Source organism: Mobula hypostoma, chromosome 15, assembly GCF_963921235.1.
Source record: "Mobula hypostoma chromosome 15, sMobHyp1.1, whole genome shotgun sequence".
In the NCBI taxonomy this organism is placed as follows: Eukaryota; Metazoa; Chordata; class Chondrichthyes; order Myliobatiformes; family Myliobatidae; genus Mobula; species Mobula hypostoma.
In genome coordinates, this window is record NC_086111.1 from 68,467,520 (window position 1) to 68,488,247 (window position 20,728).

General features: G+C 43.4%; 1 protein-coding gene across 1 annotated transcript in view; it reads left to right on the top strand.

The window, feature by feature from the left end:
- col7a1 (collagen, type VII, alpha 1) overlaps positions 1–20,728 on the top strand; it is a 366,380-nt gene that overhangs the window by 219,921 nt on the left and 125,731 nt on the right. Inside the window, exons 62-71 of the mRNA XM_063068334.1 lie at positions 855–896; positions 3,583–3,663; positions 4,208–4,243; positions 6,412–6,447; positions 9,125–9,205; positions 10,240–10,275; positions 13,281–13,352; positions 14,809–14,853; positions 15,340–15,375; positions 20,114–20,149. Coding sequence (XP_062924404.1) covers positions 855–896; positions 3,583–3,663; positions 4,208–4,243; positions 6,412–6,447; positions 9,125–9,205; positions 10,240–10,275; positions 13,281–13,352; positions 14,809–14,853; positions 15,340–15,375; positions 20,114–20,149 — 501 coding nt within the window. The remainder of the gene's footprint in view (positions 1–854; positions 897–3,582; positions 3,664–4,207; positions 4,244–6,411; positions 6,448–9,124; positions 9,206–10,239; positions 10,276–13,280; positions 13,353–14,808; positions 14,854–15,339; positions 15,376–20,113; positions 20,150–20,728) is intronic.

The following is a 20,728-nucleotide window of genomic DNA, read 5'->3' on the forward strand; positions in this document are numbered from 1 at the left end:
ATTTTGGACCCTATCACAGGGATGCCTGATAGTTGGCCAGCTACGTCGCATGAGCATCTGCAGACAGGAAGACTGCCATCACGTTCGATCTAATAATTACCATAATCCTGAAGTAGCGAAGAGTGTGCTGCAAACGATATTTTGAGATATTTGTAACAACTGTACTGTGATATGAAAATATCTGTGATTTCTATTGGTGACAAAGTCACGGGGACCGCTAATACTACTGTGGTTTGTTGCCTACGTTCATCATTGACGGAAATGCTAAATTTCATTTAGAGGTTAGTGAAAATAAAGATGGAAATCTTTTTCCCCTCCAAGTTCATGGACCCCTGCAATGTATCCACAGACCCCCGAGGACCCAGGATAAGAACCCGTGCCCTAATGTACCTGCATCTACCACCATCCCTGGCAGGGTCCTCCACCCACCCACTGCTCTCTGTTGGAAAAAAACTGCGCCTGACATCCACCTCCTATACTATTCTCCAATCACCTTAAAATGATGCCCTCTTGTATTAACCATTTCCATCCTGTGGAAAAGTTTCTGGGTATCCAGGTGATCTGTGCCTCTTATCACCTATCAAGTCTCTTCTCATCCTCCTTCAATCCAACGAAAAATTCCCTGGCTCACTCAAACAGTCCTGATAAGACATGTTGTCTAGTCCATGCAGCACCATGGTAAATCTCCTCTGCAGGTTCTACTGTTGGTGAACCTTCAGCCACTGACCCTGTCAAGCAATCTTTGAATCTAGCGAGAAGGAAGTCATGAAACTTTGCAGTCACTTTTAGGATTCTGGTCATGAGAATGTGGCTGGACTTGGCTGACACTGAACTCTTCATCTCCTCTTGTGCAGGTCGACAATGGTGAAGGGGTGCCGGGTATTAAAGGACAGAAGGTAATGTTCGCTGTTATCACTTGAACTTTCATATCCCCCATGAGGCACCAGTCCTGCACTTTGGATTGTTATATATTGCAGCTGCATTAGGTTATTCAAGAAAAATCTTGCACTAATCTTTGTCTCACAGCTGGATTCGAGCATTTGTTGACACTTGTTTCATCATTGCGATTCGCATGTTCTCAGGAACTCCTATCTGAAGCTGCCAAACTGTATTTTATTGTACCTGTAGATTATTAATTGATGTTAGCCCTCATTTGGTTCACAAATGCCCTTTTAGGACAGTAACCTGCCATCTTTACAGTGTCCCATAACTCAGTTCAAAGCTGAGTTAATCAACTGAGATCATGGGATTCATTATTAGAAACATAGAATACAAAAGTGGGGTGGTACGGTAGCGTAGTGGTTAGCACAACGCTTTATAGTACAGGCGACTCAGGTTCAATTCCGGCCACTACCTTTAAGGAGTTTGTACTTTCTCCCCGTAACCACATGGGTTTCCTCCGGATGCCCTGATTTCCTCCCACAGTCCAAAGACATACTGGTTAGTAGCTTAATTGATCATTGTAAATTATCCTGTGATTAGGATAGGATTAAATTGGGGTATTGCTGGGCAACATGGGTCGACAGGCCAGGATTCCTATTCCGCACTGTATGACAATAAATATCTGAATAAATAGACGAATAAATAGATATACAAACAGACAAACAAATAACAGGGAGGCTCTATGGAATCTGATCGAGGCAGTAGTTAGCCCACAGTGGAATACTGAGTCTAATTGTGGTCCCCTCACTGTAGGTTGGGTGTGAGGATCTACTGTGCCTGAAGAATAGGTTTACCCCAGTTGTTCCAGAGATGAGAGATTCAGGCTATGAGGTTAAACTGGAGAATTTGGGGTTCTTGTCTTTGAAGCAAAGATGTTTGAGAGGAGGTTTGCCAGTGCAAGGAACTGAGTGGCTGAAATGGAAGAAACCTTTACCCATTAACAGATAGCTCAAAGGTCAGGAAATTTTGGAATCTTACCAAAAGATGTAAGTGTGATGTGAGAGAAGAAATTAAAGAAACTAATTATGATGGGTAAACCACTTCCTGCAGGGGAGGTTGAAACAGATCTACAGTAGAGTATAGAAGAGTGCAGCACAGGAAGAGATCCTACAGCTCATGACATCAATGCCAAAAAGATGATGTCACATTAAACTAATCACTTCTGACGCGCTCTGTGTAAAAAAAAAACCTTACCCCACACTTCTCAGAGAGTGGTGAATCTGTGGAATTCTCTGCCACAGGAAACATTTGAGGCCAGTTCATTGGCTATATTTAAGAGGGAGTTAGATATGGCCCTTGTGGCTAAAGGGATCAGGGGGTATGGAGGGAAGGCAGGTACAGGGTTCTGAGTTGGATGATCAGCCATGATCGTACTGAGTGGTGGTGCAGGGTCAAAGGGCCGAATGGCCTACTCCTGCACCTATTTTCTATGTTTCTATGTTTTCCCCTTTAAACTCTTCCCTCTCTCACCTTAAGACTAGGCCTTCAAGTATTCTACATTTTTAATTCTATGAACATCTATCAGGTCAGCTTGTTCGTCAGGTTGCTCGCTGAGCCTGGAGGTTAGATCGCAAATGTTTCATCACCAGCCAAGGTGACATCATCAGTGTGTAATTGAGTGTCGTTTCTGCTGAGTACTTGTGTTTATATTGGTGCGACCCCTTGTTCCGACTCCACTGCATCCTCAGGGCTGAGGGGTGAGCTGCGGACACCCGAGGAACTAACGCTCACAACAACCGATGACCAGGGCGACAGAGACAGCGGAGATCACGCAGCTATTCGGCTGGTTGGGACCCAGTGGAGCCTAGTGGCCAGCGCGACGGCCAACCAATCAGAACAACGAGTCAGACCAATATAAACGCGTGGACTCAGTATTCAACTCAGAAACAACACTGAATTCCACACTGATAACGTCACTTGACTGGTAACTAAATGTTTGTGACCCAGCCTCCAGGCTCGGTGAACAACTCTAATCCTAACAAGTAGCCAACCCGAGCTACCAATCCTCTCTTTCATTTCATCCATCAGGTCTCTCCTTAGCCTCCACCATGTTAGCATAAATAAATAAGAAAGCTTAACTAAAGTAAGTATAACTTAGCAAGCAGAACTAAAATCGGTTCTAGAATCCATTGTCTCTGAAATGACCACAACGGAAGGCTATATTTTTCCCTCAGTATTTGTATATACATGATACATTTTGTTATTTGCTCTCTGAGATTATATAATAAGCCCATAAGACACAGGAGCAGAATTAGGCTATTTGGCCCATCAAGTCTGCTCTACCATTTAATTGTGGCCGATTTATTTTCCCTCTCAAACACATTCTCCTGCCTTCTCCGTCGTTTTGAGGAACAAAGGAATGTCCTTGTAAAGAATTATCTCTTTATGTCAATACCTGATCATAACCTGGATCTTTTGAAAACAATACTTACCATGTGCAACTTTGTTGCTGAGTTTCCTACATCACATGAATGAGTACATCTCAGAAATGAAGCCTTTGGTTACCAATTGCTTTGGCACATAGTGAATGAGAAACCAAAGGCAAGTCTTTCCTTCAAAGGTTCTAGGCCAGCTGAGATGGACTGAAGATAGTTGGTGACAAAATTCAACTTCCAATTAGTTGTTGGGTTTATTTTCCAGGGAGACCCTGGCAAACCTGGTGAAGCTGGATCAAGAGGACTTCGAGGAGAACCTGGTATCCCAGGCCCAACTGGTGGTCGAGTAAGTTTGAAGCTTAATCTCTTCCCAATGTACTGTAACATCAACAAATCTTTGTTACTTGATTAACCAGGTATAGAATTCCACATATTTCACCGCCAGACATGATTTGGGCATTAAACATGTCATTGTCCCTCAATGAACTCAACCCCAATATCAATGGACAAAATTTAATTGACCTTTCAACTTTTTGTCTCATTCTGGGTAGAAATGAGTTTATGTCAATCGTTCTTAGATATTTGGAGAACATCTCACTCTAATCTTAGAACATAGAACACTGCAGCACACTACAGACCCTTTGAACAGCAATGTTTTAACCTACTCCAAAAGCAGTAGGTTCCCTCCCAGCATCCTTGATTGATGTTAAAACATTTTATTTTGGAAAAAAAGAATTTAGATGTCTGTGATGTTCATTGAGATTTCTGGAGTACAGTACCTGGAAGGTTGGTATTGGAAAGTCTTAGAGGGATAGCTAGTTGTTGGGTGCTTGTTTGTCTAACACTTTCTATTGTGGCAGTACATTAATGTCATCTTATTATTGCGACAGGGTTTGGAAGGTCAACGGGGACTCCTAGGACCACAGGTAAATTCCTTACTCTATAGTCGTACAGCATGCATCCATTCTCTGCTGCGTATCAGTTTACAATTCAACATCAGGACCACATAGTTACTCAGTGCTTTGAAGTATTGTTGGCATGTTGTGGATTACCAGCAAGGTACAATGAGTGAATGGGAGTGTTTGATGACCTCCTTTCCACTGATTGTCTCCCAGCCTCGCTGGTTCTGTGGGCTGTGTTTGCGTGAAGGTGATGAGGTGAATATTGCTGCTAATTGGATTGTCTCAGCTGGCAGCTTCTACTATGTTGTGATTGCTAAACTCAAGGCTGTAGAAAACTTAGTATTGCTGTTGGTTTATTACTGTCACATGTACCAAGATATGGTGTAAAGCTTGTGTTGCATGCTGTTCATACAGATCAAATCACTAAATAGTGCATTCAGCTAGAATAACAATGCAGAATGAAGTGTAAAAGTTACAGAAAAAGTGCATTGTAGGTAAACGATAAAATCCAAGATCATAACAAGGTAGACTGAGGCCAAGAGTCGTCATCAATAGCCTGTCTTGGTCCATTTACATACATGTCATAGCCAGGAAAGCTCACGAATGCCTCTATTTCCTCAGAAGGTGAAAGAAATCTGGTAAGTTACCACCAAACATTGCAGGTCACATTTCAGGTCTGTACATTAGACAGTGAAATGGTTTGAGATTACAGTGATCATTGTTTAAATTTTAATTGTCCTTAGTAATTATCTTTATCCTTAATTAACCTTAGTAATTTTATTTATTTCTAATAAACATAGAATTGTGAATAAGTGTTTAAAATGTATGAGTGTTGGAATAGAGCAAAGGGATAGCACAATAACACGAGAGGTTCTGCAGATGCCGGAAATCTCTCCACGTGGCACAGCCTCAGAATAGAAAGATGTCCTTTAAAGCAGAGATGAGGAGGAACTTCTTCAGCCAGTGGTCGGTGGATCTGTGGAATTCATTGCCATAGATGGCTGAGGAGGCCAAGTCATGGGTATATTTAAAGCCAAGGTTTATAGGTTCTTGTGTAACGCTCAGCTATATCGGCTTGTATTTATCTAGGGGAAACCCCGTCCGCCGCCCAACCTTGTCTCCCGGTTGCATCGGTCGCTGTACAATGCCACCTGATTCAGCCTCAAACATCAATCACACAATGTACATTTTACAGATTACACTTTATAAATCTTACGAGGACTATGAGATTAATGGAGATACAATATAAAAGGAAAAGAAAAAGGCGCCAGACTTATGAAAGTTCAATTTCTTCGTGCACACAGTTGGAACTCAAATACCCGGGACCGTCTTTCTTCAACCTACGATCTACTCCGACCCCCTCGACTCACAGCTCGTGACCACCCAAAGTGATCAACCAGAGCGCTCCCAGCAAGTCCGTCTTACCCCCGGTCTCTCCTCCCAAAAGCCCGCTAAAAACACCATTTCGCAGCCATATGAGACAGCATATCACCTCAAAGAAGAATAACATGGACACTCATTGGTTCATTCGCTCTCTTATCAATAAGATAACCCAAGCAAACTGCAGCAAGAGAGCCTTCTCAGCATTTAACGTAACAAAGAAGCTATTTTGATTAACATACGCAGTAACATAAAAGAGGAAACCCCTTACACTTGTTTAGAAAAAGACATCAAAGGTTACGGGCAGGAGGCAGGACAATGGGTTTGAGAGGGATAATGGGATTGAAATGGAATGGTGGAACAGAGGCAATGGGCCAAAATGTCTAATTCTGCTCCTATGTTTTATGGTTCTTATGGGATTGGGGTGAGAAGAGGTTACTGAGGAAGACCATTTTGATGATAAAAGTGAAGTATGTGAATGAATCACAGTGTCACAGCATGGAAAGAGACTATGTAGGTCACTGAGTCCATACAAGCTTTGTATGAGTGTAATGAATCAACATCCCCACCCTCCACCAACAGTCTTACAAATAGTTTCCTTTCAAATATTTATCCAGCTCCCTTCAGAACAGTACAGTTAAATCTGCCCTCACTACATCCCCCAGAAACAGATTCCAGTCACCACTCACTCATCACACAAAAATAAATCTTGTACACAAGCACAAAAGATTCAGGCTTGAGGTATGTTTAAGGTTCAACTTCAATCTTTACATTTGCAAAGTTGTTTTTTCTAATGTTTTACTTTCCTTTAGGGAGATCAAGGTCCAAGAGGATTCCCAGGAGATAAGGTGAAGTTCTTCCCAAGTTGCGGTAACACTGACTAATATCTTCCTTTCTTGAAGCTATAAAAACAAGAGATTCCCAAACACAAGAGATTCTGCAGGTGCTGGAAATCCAGAGAAACTCACACAAAATGCTGGAAGAACTCAGCAGGTCAGGCGGCATCTATGGAAAGTAATAAAGGAGCTCTGATGAAAGGTCTCAGCCTGAAACATCAACTCTATTCCTCTCTCTAGATGCTGTTTCCTACCCCCAGTTTATGGTTACCAGAGTCACAGCAGGCAGAAGAGATTCTGCAGACACTGGAAGTCTTGAGCAACAATCAAAATGCTGGAGGAACTCAGCAAGTCAGGAAACATTTACGGAGGGAATTAATACGTCTACATTTTGAGCTAAAGGAAGGGGCTACTTCTGACTTCTGTCCCGTTTCCAGTCCTGAAGAAGGGTCTCAGCTTGAAACGTTTACTCTTTATTCCCCTCCACAGATGCCTGACCTGCTCAGTTCCCCCAGAAACTGGTGTGAGTCATAGAAGTAGAATGAAGTCTTGCCGGTCTGATTCCTGCAATCATGGAACAACTGCGTGAGGGAAGATTAGGTCCACTCGGACTTTATTCACTTGAGTTTAGAAGACGGAAGAATATAGTGCAGCAAACTGGGAAGTCCAGAACGAGGGGTCACAGTTTAAGGATAAAGGGGAAGCCTTTCAGGACCGAGATGAGGAAAAACTTCTTCACACAGAGAGTGGTGAATCTGTGGAATTCTCTGCCACAGGAAACAGTTGAGGCCAGTTCATTGGCTATATTTAAGAGGGAGTTAGATATGGCCCTTGTGGCTAAAGGGATCAGGGGGTATGGAGAGAAGGCTGGTACAGGGTTCTGAGTTGGATGATCAGCCATGATCATACTGAATGTCGCTGCGGGCTCGAAGGGTCGAAAGGCCTACTCCTGCACCTATTTTCTATGTTTCTATGTTTAAAACACTGGTCAGGCCTTTCAGCCCACAGCATCTATTCCGACTATGGTGGTTGCCCGCCATGTCTGACGATGACAGGAAACCCATGCAGGGAAGCTTTTAGAGTGGGAAAGCTGTTGCACTGAGGCAGATCCAGTCTCTCAAATCGGATGTCCAGGTCCAGTGGTACCAACAAGCGTCACAAACTGGGGCCTTCCATTGTGGCAATGAATGACCATGATGTCTTCTCTGCCTTGTCATGCCCTTGGCTCTCCATGGAGCACAGTAGTACCACCCTACTGGCGTTTAGATCTCACTGTAGATGTCATCCATCTGGTGCGAGGGAGCTGACTTCACATGCTATGGCAGGGATGTCCATATCACAGCAGAGAATGAGGCCTGCTGGCTACTCTCACCTAGATTAGCCCATCTGGGTGTGGTCACTATCACATGGAAACAGCTACTTGGGGCCGCAGCGAGAGCTGAGTGTTCGGTGGGGACCAAAGGTGTGCAAGCTGCCCTAGAATGGACATGACAAGCCCCTTCACCAGAAGATCTAGCACACCTGACCACCCCATGCATGCCTGCTGACAATGAGGCCATTTTAAACTGCACACCTGTCAGCATATGGTCTGTATCTCAGTGTTCCCATGCTGATTGTTGTATTTGTGTAAATGCCTCTTAAAGGTTGGTATTGTAATGAAAAGAGGACTCCGTCGGTCCGGGTCGACCATGGAAGTTGTGTCCTCGCTGTCTAGATACGCAAAGCCAGGGCAGTACAATATGGAGAGCGAGCTGTTGCCCGTGTAGCAAGCTCCCCCTCTCCATGCATCTGCTGAACCCAAAGGAACGGCAGAGACCCATACAGTTTGGCACAGGCAGCATCACAGAGATAACCAGTCAGTGTTGAACTCAACGTAGCTCTGCCTTAGGAACTCCAGCTCCTTGGGCTTTACTCCTGAAGCCTTCCCATGAGTATGTTAATTGGTCACTGTAATATGTTCTTTCGTTAGGTCAGTGTTAAATAGGTGGGTTCATTGGGCCTCAAGGGCCTGTTCCACACTGTATCATAGAGACATAGAAACATAGAAAACCTACAGCACAATACAGGCCCTTCAGCCCACAATGCTGTGCCAAACATGTACTTACTTTAGAAATTACCCAGGCTTACACATAGCCTTCTGTTTTTCTGAGCTCCATGTACCTATCCAGGAGTCTCATAAAAGATCCTATCGTATCCACCTCCACCACCGCCGCCGGCAGCCCATTCCACGCACTCACCACTCTCTGCGTAAAATACTTAGCCCTGACATCTCCTCTGTACCTACTCCCCAGCACCTTAAAACTGTGCCCTCTCGTGCTAGCCATTTCAGCCCTGGGAACAAACCTCTGACTATCCACACGATCAATGCCTCTCATTATCTTATACACGAAATACATAAATAAATTGTATCACTAAATACAGGAATAAATTGTCATGGTAGAGTTTCATCCCATGAACAAGTGAAGCAGTGACATCTGCACATTGAACTCTGCTCCTAATCTGAGGTGGGAGTGGAGCAGAAATAGAGGAGAGCAGTTCAACGTGCTTAGTGCGTTCTACAGAGAATTCATTTCCATCCAAATCTGTCTTTAATTCCTGTCATATTATTTACTGAAATTTTCAGTCTATATTGTTTCCTTACAAAAATAATGACACGAGTTTAACCCTGATCCTTACTCTTGGAACGCAGGGAGAAAGAGGACCACCTGGACAGGAGGGCAGGAATGGGATTGATGGGAAGAATGGTCTCCCAGGGTCTCCTGGGCTGAGGGTGAGTGTGACACGTGTCCTAAGTTTCCAGTGGGACAGAGTTACAGATCCTGCTGTTTGTAAGTGACCAGAAGGGAAGATGGATAGTAAGGCCAGTAGAGTGGCACGTCCACGTAGCGATTAGCGGAACGGTTCACAGCGCCCGCTGTAAGATCGGCGTTCAACTCCTGCTGCCATCTGTAAGGAGTTTCTACATCCTCTCCATGATCGTATAGATCTCCTTCAGGTGTTCCACTTCCCTCCCACATCCCAGAGACGTGGAGTGCTGTGCTAAAGCCTTAGGCACACATATACATAGCTAGCGTTGCCTAAGGCTTTCGCACAGGACTGTAGCAATTTTATGTATTACACTGTACTGCTGCCACATAAAAAAATAAATTTCATGACATATATGAGTGATGATAAACCTGATTCTGATATGGGTCTCTATTGTGGACTGTGAGTGGGAAGGGGGCAGAGAGGGGCTGGGAAAAGGGGAAGGGAGAGGGGAGGGATTGGGAAGCACCAGAGAGACATTCTGTAATTATCAATAAACCAATTGTTTGGAATCACTTTGCCTGGTGTCTCGAGGATGTGGGTGCCTGCACCCATGGCACCCTCCCTAACACTCCTCCGCCACCTGTCCCATAGCCCTTCCGTGGCACTTCACCCTCGCCGTTGGCACCATCCTTTGTTCCCACCAGATTTACAAACTCACTCTCTTGCTCCATATTGATAAATATAGTACTGTGCAAAAATTTTAGTCATCCTAGCTACAGTATATATATTTACCTAAGACTTTAGGACAGTACTGTATGGGTAAGAGTGAGTGAGATGTGGGCATGCTATATTGGCACCAGAAATGTGAAGCTTGAGGGCTACCCTCTGCACATTCCTGGCACAAATGGTGTATTTCGGTGTATGTTTTGATGTTCATGCGACAAATAAAGCAGATGGTTCTCTTTTCCACTCAATGGTGGTGATTAGAGATTAGAGAGCATTTGTTAACATCAGTCTGGTGACTTTGTTGATGTGTTCATTTCACTTCCTCTACAGGGTGACCAGGGCAAACAAGGAGAACCTGGCAGAGATGTAAGTAACAAGACTGAAGACGAATGCTCCAACCCATGGTTCTACTAACTTCATTCATGAATCCCTTTACCTCCTCCAACTCTATAACCTTATGAGAACTCCAAAACTTGAGTCTTACTTGCTGAACCTCTCAACTGCTATTGTCGGTTATTGCTCCACCGCCTATACCCTAACTCTGAAATTCCCTCCTCATCTAAGGTATTCCTTAAAACCTGCATCTTAGACTGGATTTTTAGGTCAGCTACCCTAATGCCGCCTTTAATTGGTATTAATCTGAAGTCAGTCTAGTCAAAGACTTTGGAAAGGTCACCTATATTAATAGCACTACATAAATCCTTGTTGCAACATTTATTTTTCTGACAAATCTCAGAAATATTTAATTGGTTGTAAAGGATTTTTCAGAAAACTGGAGCTGTCAAAATAAATTGCCACACTGCCAAAATAAATTCTTTAATCAGTAAAGTACAGCTTAAATAAGTGATTTGCAGGATAGATTAGGAGTTGGTTATTAAAATCTGCTGGAATGGTGATTTTATAAGAGCCAATTAAACATACACTCAGTGGTCACTTTATTAGGCCCACCTGTACACTTGCTTGTTAATGCAAATATCCTATCAACCAATCATGTGTCAGCAACTCAATGCATAAAAGCATGCAGACATGGACAGAAGGCTCAGTTGTTGTTCAGACCAAACATCAGAATGGGGAAGAAATGCAATCTAAGTGACTCTGACCATGCAATGATTTTGGTGCCAAATGGGGTGATTTGAGTATCTTAGAAATTGCTGATCTCCTGGGGTTTTCATACACATCCAGTCTCGAGAATTTACAGAGAATACAGTGAAAAACAAAAAAAAATCCAATGAGCGGCAGTTCTGTGGGTAAAAAACTCCTTGCTAATCAGAAAGTTTAGAGATGAACGACCAGACTGGTTCAAGCTGACAGGAAGGTGACAGTAACCACACGTTACAACAGTGGTGTGCAGAAGGGCATCTCTGAAAACATATTGAACCTTGAAGAGGATGGGCTATAGCAGCAGAAGACCACATCGGGTTCTGCTCATGTACCTAATAAAGTGGGCAGTAGTATGTGGAATTAAATGGGAGACAGTTGTAGTACTTGGTTGAAGAAACTTCTTATCCAGTGTATTTAAATAAAGTTTTGTAAAAATAGAAAAAATTAGACCTTGGCATCATTCAGCGGTGGGGGAGAAATGTGCGCAATCTGGATTTAAAATGTCTTTTGAAACAGTTAATGATGAGGTCATGTATCTGCCAAGTTGTACCATGAGAGGCAGTGACTAATTTTACAAATGTGTTATTTATTCTTAATGAAGTTTATATACTGTGGATTCAGGTTGATAGGCCATTGGTTAACGGGGCAGCTGCTTATTTGGGACAGCCCTTAAAGAAGAAAACTTAATCAAGAAAATAGCCAGGATTCCCTTTGTTCATTTGGGACATTATGCTGCTTAATTGGGGCAGGAGACTGTTGCCAAGCAGTTTCTAACTAGTGTCAGTCGCCTTGTACTTATGCAGCCATTGGACACTACATCATGCTTAGAGCAAATAGTTTTTAAGTAGCGTCAGTTTGTGTTTGTGTTCAAAATTCAGTGATTTTTTTTGTCACTGATAGTTGGCATGGAATAAGCAGAAAGACAATTCAGAACTGTTTCGCTCACTGCGGTTTCAAGCATTCAGGCTTGGTGATTCCAGAAACAGCCTGGAGTGAAAATAAAACAGTTTCACTGCCTCAACAAATTAGGAATTATGAAGAATTTGAAAGTATTGACAATTACCTTCAATGTTACAATGAAAATGAAGATTTGGAGGATGCAAATATTGAAAGCATTGTATGAAGGCAGTCCATTATCTGCACAAAGTGTCTGGACCGATTCTGTTCGTTCACAGTCAATTAAAAGAACTCGGCAGTGAATTTCTTTTCGATGACTATTAGGAACTTATACACAATTTGATAGTACTATTGTAGTATTGATCATGTTCTATTTGTTCTGTATTTCATTTAAATAGATAATTTGTTACTCAGTTTGTCTTTTATATACTTTTTAACTATTTCCATGAAACTTTGTCTAATTTGATCAGCTGCTTAATTGGACCAAACTGTACTGGTCCCAATGTGTTCCAGTTAACTGGAATCTACTGTACTTAACATATACGATAAAACAATCGTTAATAACAAATAACACAGTTGGCAAGTTGGTAAACTTAAGCCCAATTGGTCTATGCCAACCAAGATTCCCATGTTTGGTCTATATCCCTCAAAACCTGTTCAGGTACCTTTTAAACATTGTCAATGTTCCTCTGGCAACTCATTCCATATACTGACCACCTCCGGGTCATATGAGTAGGTGGTGCATATCACAAATCCTGGTCATTGATGCCAGGATTACAATCTCTGAACATTATTGATAGTGGCTGGGGTCACCCGTCTTGTAAAGACACCTCCTAGAAGAAGGCAGTGGCAAACCATTTCTGTAGAAAAGTTTGTCAAGAACAGTCATGGTCATAGAAAGACCATGATCACTCACGCCATACGAAATGGCACAAAATGATGACGATGACTGGGTATGGAGAAGAAAAGGCATGAAGTTCTTATCAACTAAATTGGAACTATTTTTCTCCTAATAGGTCTTATAATGTTATAGATTCATAGAGTGCCACTGCATAAAACTGGGCCTTTCCATGTACCTATCCAAACTTCTACTGCCAGTGGAAGTGATGGATGTGGGTTCACTTGCAAATGTTACAATTAAACCCACATCCACCACTTCTGCTAGCAGTTCATTCCACATTCACACCACCCTCTAAGTGAAGACGTTCCCCCTCAGGTTCCTTTTAAATATTTCACCTTGCACCCTTAACCTATAACCTCTAGTTCTAGTCTCACCCAACCTAGTGGGAAAAGCCTGCATTTACCCTATCTATACCTTTCATAATTTTGTTTATGTGAAAACATGTAATCTAATTGATGGTTTTACAACACAGGGGTTGTCCGGCCCTAGAGGAGAGACAGGAGTAGCGGGGGCAAGAGGGTCTCAGGGCCCATCAGGACCTCCGGTAAGTTCTGTGTTCGTTTGTTCGATGGTGATTTATGAGAAGGGTGGCACAGAGCTCTAACCTGCTGAGTAATGGTTCACACACTTCCATTAGTCAGCAGGAAGCTGTGCAAGGACTGGTCAGAGTGCTTCTTCTTCACTGCATTCTGAATTGGAATCAAGTTTATCATCATTCACATATGTCATGAAACTTGGTTTTTTTTGCAGCAGCAGTACAATGCAATAGCTTAGACTTTTGCACAGTACTGTTGTAATTTTATGTATTGCACTGTACTGCTGCCACAAAATAAAAACATGTTTCATGACGTATGTGAATGATGATAAATCTGATTCTGATATGGGTCTCTATCATGGACTGAGAGAGGGAAGAGGGCAGAGAGCGGGGGGGATCATGATTAGGAAAAAGGGAAGGGAGAGGGGAGGGAGCAGGAAGCACCAGAGAGACATTCTATAGTGATCAATAAACCAATTGATGCTGCCTTTTGAGGCATTGACTTCTGTAAGTATCCTCGATGGTGGGAAGGTTAGTGCCATTGATGGAGCTGGCTGAGTTTACAACCTTTTTTCCGATACTGTGCATTGGCCCCTTCGTACCAGATGGTGATACAACCAGTGATACAACCAGTCAGAATACTGTCTGTGGCACATCTGTAGATATGCACTGGAGTCTTTGGTGACGTATCAAATCACCTCGTACTCCTAATGAAGTATAGCTGCTGGCGTGCTTTCTTTGTAATTGTATCAATATGCTGGGCCCAGGATAGATCCTCAGAGATGTTTACACCCAGGGATTTGAAGCTGATCCCACTTTCTCCTGCACCAGGACTTGTGTTTTTCCCTTCACTTCCCCTTCCTGAAGTCCACAATCAATTCCTTGGTCTTACTGACTCCAGTTGCAAAGTTGTTGTTGCGACCCCACTAAACCAGCTGAACTACCTCGTTCCTGTACACCTCCTTGTCAACATCTGGGATTCTGCCAACAACGGAGTTGTCATCAGAGAATTTATAGACGGTGTTTGCACTCTGCCTAGGGTGTAGAGAGGGTAGAGCAGCAGTCTGATCACATGTCCTTGAACGCTTTGTGGAAGAGGAAGAGGACACTCTGAGCCAGAGGACAGGAACAGCCTCAGGTGTGGTGATATGTAAAATAGAGTGTTCCACCAGACACAAGCAAATCTGCAGATGCTGGAAATCCAGAGCAACACACACAAAATGCTGGAGGAACTCAGCAGGTCAGGCAGCGTCTATGGAGAGGAGAGAACAGTCGATGTTTTGGGCTGAGACTGTTCTTCAGGAGTTCCTCCAGCATTTTGTGTGTATCCAACCAGAAATGTCTTCCCTGGTACAAGAAGATTAGCTCTGTGATATCATGCTTTAAGGAAAGGAAAGGGAAATTAGTTTTAAATATGTGTAATTTTATTCTTACTTTAATCACAATTTTTTTAAAACCTAAATAGGGCAAACCAGGGGACAATGGAAAACCTGGACTTCCTGGAAAGAATGTAAGTATGTTTATACTGCTACCTTTTGGCCTAGACAACCCACTGATACCAGCCTCCAGCAGCGTAACAGAAGCAGTAGTGAGATCCAGGACCTGGCTCTTTAAGGGTCCAGAGACCTCTATCTTTGCTTGGCCAGCAGGGAAACTAATTCAAACCCAGTGACAAAGGACAGGAGACCGCAAGGAGAGCTTGGGGTTTCAGGACAATGTGGTAGCCGCCACATTACTGCGCCACGCCTACACGTAATAGTCCAAGCTACAAATAGCAACAGAAAATGCAGAGGGGGTAATAATAAATGACAGTGATGATTCTCTCCATAAATATTCATTCGACAACATCAGATGTAAGGAAAGTAGATTTAAGTCAACCGGTGAAAGGACTGGATTAGAGTTGAAGAGAAACTTTTTCACTCTTTCTTTCTTAGTTGCCCAAACCGTCTCACTTAAGATGCAAAGTATAGTATCACTCTGTTTGCTTTTTTCACAGGGAGAAGATGGAACTCCGGGAGAAGATGGAAGGAAGGTAGGTCTCAGGAGGAAGAGAGGCCTGAACTTTCTCTCTTGGTCAGGAAGAGGGGTGAAACATTTGTGCATCCATCCACCTGCTCCAGTAAAGACCTCGTCTGTTCCTAAAAATGAACAGAGCTTATGTTCATTATCCCTTGCCTGAACAGAGCAAAGATGTCACTGAGGGTCTTGCTGGATATCTATGGAAATAGCTCATGGCAAAATCATTGAGGTGGGGTTGAAAGGAATGATAGCTTGGAAAAGATGGGATTTAGATGGAAGAGGGAACAGGAGGAAAATGTTATTGAGTTACAAGTTACCTCTGTACCATAGAAGAGATTTACAAGGATGCTGCCTGGACAAGAGGCCTGAGATATAGGGAGAGATTGGCTGGATCTGGATTGGGCCCAGATACAAGAGAAGAGAGATTTAAAAGGACTTGAGAGGTAACTTCTTTACACAGAGGATAGTGAGTATCGGGAATGAGCTGCCAGAAGACGTTGTCCAGGCAGTTACAATTGCAACATTTATTTTATTTTTTTCTTATTTAGAGATGCAGAACAGTAACAGGCCCAATAAGCCCACTCCACCCAATTGCGCCCACGTGACCAATGACCCTACTAACCTGTACGTCATTAGAATGAGCAGGTCACTAGAGCACCCGAAGGAAATCCACAGGCCAAAAAATCTTGTGGAATGGTAAAGGAGAGGAAGGGTTGGACGGCTATGGGCGGAATATGGACAACAGAGACTAGCAGGAAAGATGATGGGGTCAGCATAGACTAGCTGGGCCGAAGAGCCTGTTCGCATCTTGTATTACTATCTAACTGTACCTGACCATTCACCCAGACAATGTTTGTGCAACTGAATTGGTAAATGGGATAAATGTGGATGGGTGCGATGGTTGGCATGGGTGTGATGGGCAGAATGACCTGCCCCTGTGCCCTAAGACTGTGGCAGTGGCCATCCAGCCCATTGAGGGTTGTGGCCCTTCCAACAACCCCACCACACCCCCACTCCAAATATTTCCCACTGTGGTCAGATTCAGATTCAGATTTTTATTACACACACACACACACACACACACATCAAAACATGCATCATTTGCATTAACAACCAACACACCCAAGGATGTACAGGCAGCCCCTGGGTTATGAACGAGATCCATTCCTAAGTTTGTCTTTAAGTCGAATTTGTAGGTAAGTCGGAACAGGTACATACGGTTTTTATTTAACATCAGTTAGTCAAATGTTTGTCTTAGCATATATTTTACTTTTCTATGCATATAAAACACTTAAGAAACACTTCCAAATACACTAAAACATCTTAAACATAATAATACAGTAATAATAAAAATAACTACATACGGTACTGTGCTGAAGAGAGAGAATCTGTGTGTGTGTGTGTGTGTAGGTATACAGTACTGTAAAATAATTAAACCACTGCATTGCTTAGTAATAATTGTAGCTTTCATCGGGGCAGGGCCTTTCGCATGCTCTATTATTCTCATTTTATCCTTTAATATTGTTCCGATCGTTGACCAACTGTAACCTAACGCTTTTCCAATGACCTCTTTCCCATCGCTTTGTTATTTCCACTTTATTTTCAATCATTATCGTTTTCCTTTTCTATGATGCATCACCAGCATTTGCATCGGATTTACGCTTTGGAGGCATGGTTATAAGGGTAAATAAGAGAAAAATTTAAGCCCAATACAAAGTTACACACTCCTTCCTCGAGCCGATGAACCGCTGAAGCCACGTAATGTTTTCATAAGCATCACGAAGTAGTGCGTGCGTTCGTTATTACGAGCCATTGTATTTGACTAAAATTTTTAATATAATAGGCTTTATGGCAGTCCGTCCGTAAGTATGAGTTGTTCATAAGTATGAGTTGTCCGTAAGTCGGACATTCTTAACCCGGGGACTTACTGTACTGGAGAGAGCCCGCAAGTGTCACCACAGATTCCCACACCAACTTAGCATGCCCACAATGTTCAGTAGACACACAGAATAGAACAAGCAACAAAACAACAACAGCAAAAGAAGCCCCTTTCCTGCTCTCACTCTCCCTCCCTCCCACACACCCACATTCATGGACAGTCCTCCAACCTCAGGGCAGATCTCCATTCTCCAGTCTCCGGGCTTCAGCTATTGAGCTTGGACTTCCAGACCTTTGATCAAATTTGGGCTTTGAGCTTCAGTGTGATTCCAGTTCTAGCTAATGGCAGGACCCAGAACTCTAGGCTCAAATTCCAGGCCCTCTCGCCTCCTGCTCGTACGGGCATCTCATCCCAGGAACCACCTAACTGGGACAGCGCAACGTGCTTGGACGTGCTTCGTCACGCATCCATATCGCTGACCTTTGAGCACGGAGCGGAGGCCTAGTCTCCGAATCTTGTCGAAAACATGGAGTAAGACAGTGTGGAAACAGGCCCTTCGGCTCGGCGTATCCATGGCAACCAAGATGCTCATCTAAGCTAGCTCCATTTGCTGACATTTGACCCATTTTCCTCGAAACCTTTCCTAACAATCAAAGACATTTTGACTCACACTAGCCTGTGGTAAGCCGTTGTGCTGTGAAATTTTGCTGTAGTCCCTTGGACAGTAAACCAATTACATAGTGTCCAGTCTATAAGGTCCACGCCAGCAAGTCACCAGGCCCCTCAACAGCCTCTAACAAGCTCCCAGTTTCTCATTCTTGGAGAGGCATGGGGAGCACTCGATGGTAACATTGCTAACTCCAAGTTCTTCTCTAAGCTGCAGACCATCCTGAGCTGCGTTATTGTCCAATCATTGTCATGGGTCCTAATTAGAATCAAGATCAGAAACAGCTTTATTGTCACTGACATATGTCGTGAAATTTGTTATTTTGTAGAAGCAGTACAGTGCAATACATAATAGAAAAACAAGGTGAATTAGATTAGATTAGATTATGAGGACACTCAGTCCTCGTTTATTGTCATTTAAAAATGCATGCATTAAGAAATGATACAATGGTCCTCCAGTATGATATCACAGAAACACAAGACAGACCAAGACTAAACTGACTAAAACCACATAATTATAACATATAGTTACAACAGTGCAAAGCAATACCGTAATTTGATAAGAACAGACATTGGGCACGGTTATAAAAAAGTCTCAAAGTCCCAATAGCCCCAACATCTCACGCAGACGGTAGAAGGGAGAAACTGTCCCTGCCATGAGCTTCCAGCGCCACGAACTTGCCGATGCAGCATCCTGGAAGCACCTGACCACAGTCCGACTCTGAGTCCCTCCGAAAACTTCGAGCCTCCGACCAGTCCTCCGACACTGAGCAGCATCTCTGCCGAGCGCTTCAACCCCACCCTGGCTGCCAAGCAACAAGCAAAGCCGAGGACTCGGGGCCTTCCCCTCCGGAGATTCTGGATCACACAGTAGCAGCGGCAGAGAAACAGGCATTTCAGAAGTTTCACCAGATGTTCCTCCGTACTCTCACATCCGTCTCCATCAAATCAGGATTGTGCACGGCACTCTACTTGACAGATAACAGATATTCATCATCGGAGTGGCCGCTGCGCGCTGCATCGCGCCGCCATCTTCTCCTCCTCCTCCCCAATATATATTAAAATAAGTATATATATATTAAATAGTTAAATTAAATAAGTAGTGTAAAAATAGAAACAAAAAAGTGGTGAGGTAGAGTATGAGTTCAATGTCAAATTCAAAATTTGGATGACAGAGAGGAAGAAGCTGTTCCTGAATCATTGAGTGTGTGCCTTCAGGCTCCTGTACCTCCTCACTGATGGCTGCAATGAGAACAGGGGTGATGGGGTCCTTAATGATGGATGCTGCCTGTTTGAGGCATTTCCTGTTGAACGTGTCCTGGATGCTGGGGAGGTTAGTGCCCACGATGGAGCTGACTGAGTTCTCAACTTTGTGCAGCTTACTTCGATTCTGTGCAGTAGCCCCTCCATACAATACCTTGAATCCTAATTCTTAACCCTGGATAATCTGATAGATTCGTAATCCTGGAACTCCAGCACGCTGGAGTACCGCAGCACAGTTTGTTTGAAAAGGCAGCCCAGCCCCTTCAGGGAAATGGGCGTGTCCGTAAAGAGCTGCCTTTTGCATGTTACACATAGCCTATCAATCTATAAAAAAAGAGTCCTTTTGTAGTCACTTTGAGATGGGTGGTTATCTTGGTCAGCATGGACCGGTTGGGCCGAAGGGCCTGTTTCTGTGCTATATGACTTCTGCATAAAGGAAAACAGGTAGACAAGTTTTGATCTTACCTGGTGCCACAGCCCCAAAGCAGTACAGTACTGTAAATCTTTGATAACTCCGTGTGGTCTCAAATGAATGGGGTGAAATTACTGCTCCCAATATAATTGAAAGATTAAAAAGATTAGTTTAATTTGTCACATATACATTGAAATATTGAAACATACAGTGAAATGCATTGTTCAAATCCACACAGTCTGAATATGTGCTGGGGGCAGCCCACAAATGTCACCATGCTTTTGGCACCAACATAGCATGCCCACAGCTCACTAACCAGTACATCTTTGGAAGGTGGGAGGGAACTGGAGCACCCGGAGGAAATCAATGGACAAACTCATTACAGACAGCGGCAGGAATTGAGCTGCAATCACTGGCACTGAAAATGTTACGTTAACCCATACACGACCATGCCCCCCCCGAGACAGGTACGCTACAGAGAGCACGCTGGCTTGCTATTCGTCTACTCACTCTATTTGTTTCTTTTTTTAGGGTGAAAAGGGTGATCCAGGAGAAACTCCAAGAAATGTATGTATGTGTTACAGTGTTCAGAATAAGCTGTTGCAAGGGCTAGATGATTTAAACCATCAAAGGCCGGTGAATCTGTGGAATTGATTGCCACAGATGGCTGTGGTGGCCAAGTCACTGAGTGTATTTGAAGCAGAGGTTAATAGGTTCTTGATTAGTAAGGGTGTCAAAGGCTACAGGGAGAAGGCAAATGTGTGTGTGTGTGTGTGTGTGTATATTAAATAGTTAAATTAAAAATAGTGCAAAAGTAGAAATAATATTAAGTGATAGGGAGGTAGTGTTCAGTGTCCATCAGAAAGCTGATGGTTGAGGGGAAAAAGCTGTTCCTAAAACACTGAGCATGCATCTTCAGGCTCCTGAACCTCCTCCCTGATGGTAATAATGAGAAGAGGGCATGCCCTGGGTGGTGAGGGTCCTTACTGATGGATGCCATCTTTCTGAGACATCGCCTTTTGAAGATGTTCTCGATGGTGGAGAGGCTAGCGCCCACGATGGATCTGGCTGAGTTTACAACTTTCTGCAGTTTTTTTTGATTCTGTGCAGTGGCCCCTCCATACCAGATGGTGATGAAATCAGTCA